Source organism: Myotis davidii, unplaced genomic scaffold (assembly GCF_000327345.1).
Source record: "Myotis davidii unplaced genomic scaffold, ASM32734v1 scaffold425, whole genome shotgun sequence".
Classification (NCBI taxonomy): Eukaryota; Metazoa; Chordata; class Mammalia; order Chiroptera; family Vespertilionidae; genus Myotis; species Myotis davidii.
Genome location: NW_006296413.1, coordinates 3,510,290 through 3,518,493, shown reverse-complemented (window position 1 = coordinate 3,518,493; position 8,204 = coordinate 3,510,290). Strand labels below are relative to the sequence as shown.

Below are 8,204 nucleotides of genomic sequence, written 5' to 3'. Positions count from 1 at the left end.
GTGTTCGCGCCGCCGCAGCTGCTCGGCCTGGGAGCGCTGCTCACGCGCCGCGCGGGTCAGCTCCTCCTCGCGGCTCAGTAGTTCCTGTGCCCGGGACAGTGGCCACGGTGGGGTCAGTCCCGAAGGGCCCTGGCACCCGCCCAACTCTCTGCCCGAAGGAGGCCCGAGTGTCTCCTTCCAACCCCGGGACCCTGACTCCTCCCACCTTTTCCTTCGCCCGCAGCTCATCGAAAAGGCCTTGGATCTCACGCTTCCAGCCTTCCTGCATGGAATGGAAGGAGTCCCGCGGCATTTCCCGCAGGACCTGGGCCTCCAGCGCCTCCAGCTGCTGCAGGATGGAGGCGAAGTCGGGCCTGCGGTGGGGGTCCTGCGCCCAACAATCTGGGGACACAGGATGGAGAGGGGACAGAGTAAGAAGAGGTCTGTGGGTGGAGGAGCTCTGTCCCTCACCCTCCCGCACCATCCCCTTACCGGCCATGAGCTGTGCGAAGGGCTCGGGGCAGGTGGATGGGATGGGCAGTGTGAGCTTGTTAACAGCCACTCCGTAGGCTACAGCAAGGCAGTCGATGCCACGGTAGGGCACCTCTCCAGTCAGCAATTCCCACAACAGCACCCCAAAGCTGTGGGAGAGAGAAGGGTGTGTCCTCTCCTCTACTCATTGCCATTTCACCCCAAAGCAACCAGGAACTAAATGGCTTGGGCCCCTCCCCCTGAGCTCCACCTGTCTGCCCAGCCCTAGATTTTGGCAGCCACATCTACCCTGTCCAGCTTCCCGCCAGGCCGCACCTCCAGACATCGCTGCCCTTGGAGAAGGTGGAAGCCTTGATGACCTCGGGTGCCATCCAGGCATAGGTGCCGGCGGCACTCATTTGTGTGGTTTTGTGCCACTCGCGGGCCAGGCCGAAGTCAGTGATCTTCAGGGTCTTGTGCTCCATGTCGTCACCCTCAATGGGCTGCAGCAGCAGAACTGGGGAAGAGAGAGAGGCAGGACTATGGCTGCTGCAGGCTCAGGTGGGAGGGACCAGGGAGGAGCGGAGAGCTAACTGTCCTCTGACAGACATGAGCTGGGTGCTGGGGGCATGGAGGTGATCTTGCCCAGGAAGGAGAGCTTGCTGCTGGGGCTGGGATGGAATCAGACAAAAATAACAATACTGGGAAATGTTTCCAGAGGGGCTACTATAAGCCAGGCATTTTACACTCAGTTCTAGCAGTCACACACAAAAATGTTGTGAGGAAGACATCATTATCTTCATTTTACAGATGAAGAAACTGAGCAAGGACATGACTTGGCTAAGGTCATAAACAAATTAAACAGAGATTCCAACCCAGTCTGTGAGGTTCCAAAGCCAGGCCTATAACTTTCTCCGAATGCTGCATTGAATAGAAACTAGCAATGTAGCAGCCTCTTAGCTATGACGGCCTTAATTTCAAGAGAAACCTGTGTCTGGCCATTTTGCTAAAGCAGGAGTGTTGATCAGAGCCAAAACCGGTTTGGCTCAGTGGATAGAGCGTCAGCTTGCGGACTGGGGGGTCCCAGGTTTGATTCCGGTCGGGGGCATGTGCCTGGCTTGCGGGCACATCCCCGGTGGGGGATGCGCAGGAGGCAGCTGATCGATGTTTCTCTCTCATTGATGTTTCTGACTCTATCTCTCTCCCTTCCTCTCTCTAAAAAATCAATAAAATATATATTAAAAAAAAAAAGAACCTCCCTTGGGGTGGGGAGCAGGAGGCAGCCCTTTGGTGAGAAAGGAAGCCCAACAGGCACCACAGACCCCCGGTGCCCATATCGCAGGGTGGCCAGTGCAGCCACTCCCACGGGAGCGAGACTCCGAAAGATAACTACCAACGCAGCTGGATGCGGAGGGGAAGGGAGGGGTCTGAGAAGAGGATGGTTCTTGCCCAGAAAGGAGGAGCTCTGGATAAATGTAGGAGTGGATGGTTAGACTTGGCAGGGGCTCATGGCTTCGACCCAAATGGGGCCACCGTATCTGCACAGAGAGAAGCAGCAACTTGCAAACCTCTCATCAGGAAAAACATGGCTCAAATGAGAGGAGTTTGAGAGGACAAAGCAACAGAATCATCCAGGGTCTGAAAGGGCCTCTCTCCCTTTCTGGTTGTAGAAAACTGCACTGCAGAGAAGTGACATTCAGAAACTATATTTGTGAATATGGGTCACTCCAGAGCACACCGCAGCTCCCCTGCCCAGGTGACAGCACCATCATGGGGGCAGCACAGGGTACTGGGGGTGGAGCGCCAGCGTGTTACTCGGTCAGGGGCGGGCCCCAGCACCTAACACAGCCCAGTGAGTCAGAGAAGACTTCTCAGAAGAGGTGGCAGAGCCAGGGTACCCGCTTTTCCAGGCCTAAAGCCACAACTGATCCTGCTTCTGGCCACGCTCTCTGGGCCTTGTGGGGGCATCTGGCACTGCTCCCCAACCCTTCCCCGAGGTCCTTGACTCCTGGGGCCTCTGACTGCTTGTGTTTCCTTCAGGGCCTCCCCTGCTCTCAGCCCTTTCCATGCAGGTGTTCCTCAAGCCTGGCCTCTCCTAAACCTCTGCCCACTGCTCCCAGACTGTTCTGGCTCTCCCGGGTGCCAGTCGCCCCTTGGCATCTCCCATATTTGGACCTCTAGGCCAGAAGTCAGTTCAGCTGCCCATCAGCTGCCCTGCCTGATGTCCACCGGCCCTCAACAACCACCGGCATCATCCCACCAGGCCCGGCAAATCTGCTTGCCATTTCTCCTAATTCAGAGGATGGTCCTACCATCTCCCCTCTCCTCTGAGCCCGACGGGGGCTGAGTCCTGAACAGTTAATAAAGCCGAGGGTGATAACAAAAGCCACCTCAGAGGGTTGGCATGAGATCCCACTTTTTAAAGCCTCAGCACCGGGTCTGACCCCGGCATGAGCATGCTGGATGCCAGTTGTGCTAAAGACTCTGCCACTCGCTAACATCTCTCTGTAGACTCTCTCTTCTCCCTCCTCCGTCACAACTTACTCGGGCTTGGCTGCTGGAGGCTCAGAGCTGGACCTTTTAGGAAACCCTACAGGAGCTCACTCCCAAGAACTGCACCAGGCTGGGGGCAGGTGGCTGGGGTGGGACCAGCCAAAGGGGTCTGGGTGCCGGGGTTGGGAAGGGACTCCTGTCTCCTCTGGTGCCAGGACCCACCCATCCTCTCGCAGACCGACCCTGGCTGCTTCCTGGCTGTGTCTCTAGCGATCTGTGAGACCTCAGAGACGAGCGAAGCACTTGCTGTACCAGTATCTCAGGCCGGGAGGCCAGCCGCTCCTTTTCAGCCAGCTAATCTGAGACCCAGATAACTCACCCAAAGTCTCAGGACTTCTTTGTACGGACGGCCTTTCTGCCACCTCCCCCCACCCCCCCACCCCAACAGCTGGACCTGACAGCTTCAGTGTCTCGTCCTCTCCCCTGCATCTCCTGTTTTTCTCCAAGTGCTTTGAATTTGTCGCAACCCAAGTTGCTCTTCTGGTGTCTGATGTAACCTTGGGAGTGGGGTGGGCAGGGGCCATCCGGAAGAGAGAGAGCTAGAGAGCCCCCGCTCAGTGTCCGCTGAGGGCTCCCTGGCCCCAGCCCCCTCCCAGGCTGGCATCTGTGGGGCTCGGGAGTGGCCTAGGCCACTCACACCTCTTCCGCTTCCCTCCCATGGTCTCTACTTCTCCTTTCTGGGGGCCTGGCGCAGGTCTCCAACCGGGGGGGTCCTTTGGGGGAGAATTGGGGGAGGTCAGCCCCAGGCCGGGCTGGCTGGTCAGTCCTGTGACTTGTGGGCCTGGAGAATTCCCCCTCCACTCCCCGCCAGGCTTCCTCACAAGGCCCCCATTGTCCAGGAAAATCACGCCATTGTTTCCTGCCTGCGCCCCCCCAGTCCAGGGACTCCCCCGCCCCAATCCCGCAGACAGTACCTCAGGCCTAGGACTGGGGTCTGCAAGGTGGGAGGCCAAGCTAGGGAGGCTGAGGGCACCCCGCCTGCTCTTAACCACCACCCAGACTCTGGGAGAGAAACAGGGGGATTGGAGGGGAGTGGGGGTGCAATCCCTGGCTCCTTCCTCTCCCACAAGCCCCCCACCCCCAGCTCTTTCCTCCCCTGTAGGCAGCTGGACTGGGGAGGGAGCAGAGGCTGGAGCAGGGGCAGGAAGCTGGCTCAGGGGCAGCAGGAAACGCAGGAAGCGGTGGGGAGGGTGGGGAGCAGGGGCCTGGGCTATTGTTCCATTTTTTCTGGAAAGAAAACTGGAGGAAAAACAGAAGATGGAGTCCCCTCCCTCTGGGGCCTTCGGGGAATCCCCCTCAGGATTCTGGGCAGGGAGTGGGGGGTCCTAGATGGCTAGAACTCAGAAGTGAGGCTGAGAGGTGGAAACTGCCCCCTGCTACAGATGACAGGAGGGGGTGGGTGGCTGGCAGACATCCCCTGGCCCCCTTTGGCCCTGGCCAGGACTTGGATATCACCGGGTCCTGGTGTTCTCCCTCCAGGTCCCTTGTCCATGGTCAGCCCAGCCCAGGAGGCTCAAAATATACAGCTCCCCCTGCAAGAGCCGCCCATGCCTCTCCAGTAATCCCACTGGCCCCTCCTGCACTTCCTTTTGCTCTGTAGCCTACACCCGGGGCTCCCAGGCCCAGCCTGTGTCCCCCCACTACTGTGCTGGGTACTGCCTCCTGGCCTTTGCTCTTGTCAGGCCCTGCCGGACATCCAATTGGGTGCCTCCCTGAGCGCTGACTGCTTTTGGCCTGTGCGAAGCTTGTCTGCTGGAGGAAGCGCTCTGAACTTGTCCCTCCTTGTTTTGGGTCCCTGCTGAGCAGTGTGCAATCCCAAATGGCTGAGGATGGAGGCCTCGTCCCACCACACCCACCCCAAGGGCTGATTCCAGGCGAGGCCCCGTTGGTGAGCCAATCTCCAAATATCCACTCACGACTGAGGACCTACTGTGTGCTGGCACCAGACACCAGGGCTTGCCAAGACTGTTAAGCCATTTTCCCCGCCCCATTACTCCCTTTTTACAGAGTCTGAAATTGAGGCTCTGAGTTGAAATAACCACCTAGAGGTCATGCAGCCGGGGGAGGTGAAGGGGGGGGCAGAATTCCAGCCCACGACCACCAGGCTTTCCCCTTGGAGACCTCTGTTCTGGAGTACCTGCCCATCACAAGAGGAGGGGAGAGGAGAGAGCCCACAGCACAGGTGTGAATTTTAGGGGACAGGAAGGTGAGTGCCAGCATCCAGTGTCCTGCTCCCTTGAGGTGGCCATCCTTAGGCAGGATCCTTAGGGCCCACCTGAGCGATCCCAATTTTTTAGCTTCTGTAAGCTGGGGCCAAGAACTTCTGCGGCTGGGGCATGAAAGACTCCGGTGCCTGGTACTCCTGCTTTGGGGGCAGTGGGCATCCCAGTCAACTGGGACTCCCCTGGGGCAAGAGATCCTGCCTCTAGTACCACAGAGGCCAGCCTGGGAGAGGTCTGGGGGCCAGTACCTTTCAGAGGCCAGGTAGCCCCAGCAGGTTGAGCTGAGAGTTGGCAGTATGTGTGTGCTTGGGCCATGCCACCCTCCAACCCTGCTCCCCAAAACTCACTGTTGTTGGACTTGAGGTCTCGGTGGATGACGGGCACCAGGGCCTCACAATGCAGGTAGTGCATCCCACGGGCGATCTGCACAGCCCAGTTGACCAGCACGTGGGGGGGTACACGCCGCCCAGCCAGGGCACGGCTGAGGGGACCACCAGCTGCGTACTCCATCACCAGGCACAGGTTGGGCTCCTCCAGGCACACCGCCTTGAGGGCGATGATGTTGGGGTGTGCCAGCATGGCGAAAAGCCGGGCCTCCTGGCGCACACTCTCAGCCGTCACACTGATGTCCTCGTCGGGGTCCTGTCGAGCTGCCTTCACAGCCACCAGCTCCCCTCGCCAGCTCCCACGGTACACCTTGCCGAAGCCACCAATGCCGATCACCTCCTCTAGCCGCAGCTCCTGGAAGCTGGCCACCTCACAGGGGGGCGGGCCGCCCCGAGACACATAGTTGGACGGAAAGATGCCTACCTGGCCGCCTACCTGGCCCGCCCACCAGCCCTCGTCGCCGGAGATAGCTGCATCCCGGGACAGCACCTCCACACGGTCACCCTTCCGCAGGGCCAGCTCGTCCTGCCCATTGGGCTCGTAGTCAAACAAGGCTGTCCACACAGGGTTGGCGTAAGCCTTCCATGAACCCAGCGGGCTCTTGAGGAAGAGGTTCTTCAAGGGCTCCATGGCTGGGAGCGGGCGTTGGGGCCGGTGGGGGACCTTCCCTGGGTGCCCCGGGTCTCCACCCCTGCTGGCTGCGGAGGCCCTAGTCCCGGAACCCGGGCATGCGGGCCCTGGCCCTCAGCCCCAGACCCACGCCTCTCTGGGGAGGCAGGAGTGTCGCCTCCTGGCCCGCCGCATCTCGGGCTTTCCGAGGAGGGCCAGCCAGGCCAGTGTGGTCAGGCTCGGGGGGTGGGACCCCGGGGTCTCTGGCGTCTCACCATTGCCAGCTCAGAAGGGCCTGGCGTCCCTCCGCAGTCCCGGGAGCCTGGCTCCAGCACCCGCCAAGTGTAAGGCGGCGCCGGCCAGGGGCAGCGCCCGGGCTCCGGTTGGGTCTTTTCGCGCCGGGGTGGCTGGAGCGTCCCTAGTTGGGCCGAGCTGCCCCTTCCTGCCCCAGCTCCCTCGGCCCGATGGCTCCAACCCCCGTTCCCTTCTTCCTCCTCCCTTTGTACTTTGGCCCCGGGGGCGGGAGGCAGAGGTGGAGGGTGGAGTTTCACTTTTTTCCGCTCTTCTCCCTCCTGCAGGAAACAGCATCAGATGACGCGAGCGGGTAGCACCGCTCCCGAACCGGAGGCTGCGGGAGACCAAGCAGGCGAGTTCCCGGTCGCGGTGCAGAAGACGGAAGGAGGGCAGGGCAGCCCCGGCCCCGGCCGAGGTTGTCTCTGATGAGGACGGGCCACCCCCGCCCTCTGCATCAGCGTCAGTTAAGATCCTGGCTTGGAAGTGGCGTAAACCCGAGTCTGGTCTCGGCTCCCAAGTTGTGACCCATCCTCTCCGCGCCTCATTCTCGCATCTGAAATGGGGACCAGCTTTGCAGAGCTAGTGGGGCGGGGGTGGGGGAGATTGGAGGAGGACAGAACTGGCTGCACCTCAAATTCTTGCAGCGGGTTGTCTAAGGCGCTCCTCTTCCCCTCACCAGCGAAGCAGTTCGCTTCTTCATGCCTCTTCCCAAGTAGGCAGAAACCCGAGACCTGTCCTGAACTTAGCCAGCGATTAGAGTCAGAATAGTTAAGTCGCCCTCAGTCACAGTGTTGACCCCAATTGCCTTGAGCCTGTCACTTTAAGAAAAACGACGCTATCCTGTTTCGACTATTCCCGCCTGTTCTGGAGTGTCGCTCTCTGCACTCCAAATCTGAGCTCTGACCCGGAAGTAGAGGCAGCTCCAGTCCACAGAATGCTCGTGACGTTTGAGGTCCAGCATTAAAAGGGGCTGACCTAGAGGGAGGTGCTCCAGTGGAGCTGAAATATCGCTGTAGCCCTGGGGAATCCACGCCTCCATCCTTTTCCCCACCACCTTCATAGGAAGGCCTTTTAAATATATATATTTCTTTATTGATTTCAGAGAGGAAGGGAAGGAAAGAGAGAAACAACGATGATAATCATTGATCGGCTGCCTCCAGCACGTCCCCTACTGGGATGGAGCCTGCAACCCAGGCAGGTGCCCTTGGCCAGAAAGGAACCTGGGACCCTTCAAATCGCAGGCCAACGCTCTATCCACTGAACCAAACCAGCTAAGGAATTGGAAGAGCTTTGCGCCAATTAACAGGTCCTGCGCCGGGGGCAGGGGTCTCGCCGGTGATTGGTTCTTTGACCCGCACCAAAGCACCTTTAGTTCCACCCAGTGATGGTTTTCGCTTGGTTGGCAACGCCTACGTGTGCGCATGCGCCCACGCGCTTCTACCCTTTGGATTCTCTTCCCTTATACTTGGGCTCTGCGCACGCCCAAAGGGCTCCCGGCTTCTCAGCGCCCCGACGCCTTCTCGCGCTTGCGCATTCATGCCGTCAGGTTTTCCTTTTCCGGGTCCCAACTGGGCCTGTCGGGCGCATGCGCCACTGCAGGCTGGCGGCTCGCGGCACCTTCTTCCGGCCTCCCCCTTGGGCCGGCGCCTGCAGGAGCGGGGCGAGTGTGGATCCCGAAGCGAGTGACCT

At 59.9% G+C, this 8,204-nt stretch overlaps 1 protein-coding gene across 1 annotated transcript in view; it reads right to left on the bottom strand.

Moving 5' to 3' along the window:
* Positions 1-6,242, bottom strand: part of MAP3K11 (mitogen-activated protein kinase kinase kinase 11) — a 12,306-nt gene extending 6,064 nt beyond the window's left edge. The window contains exons 1-5 of the mRNA XM_006771703.2: positions 5,573-6,242; positions 787-967; positions 472-620; positions 206-381; positions 3-84 (exon numbers count right to left, since the gene is read on the bottom strand). Coding sequence (XP_006771766.1) covers positions 3-84; positions 206-381; positions 472-620; positions 787-967; positions 5,573-6,242 — 1,258 coding nt within the window. The remainder of the gene's footprint in view (positions 1-2; positions 85-205; positions 382-471; positions 621-786; positions 968-5,572) is intronic.
* Positions 6,243-8,204: the final 1,962 nt, after the last annotated feature.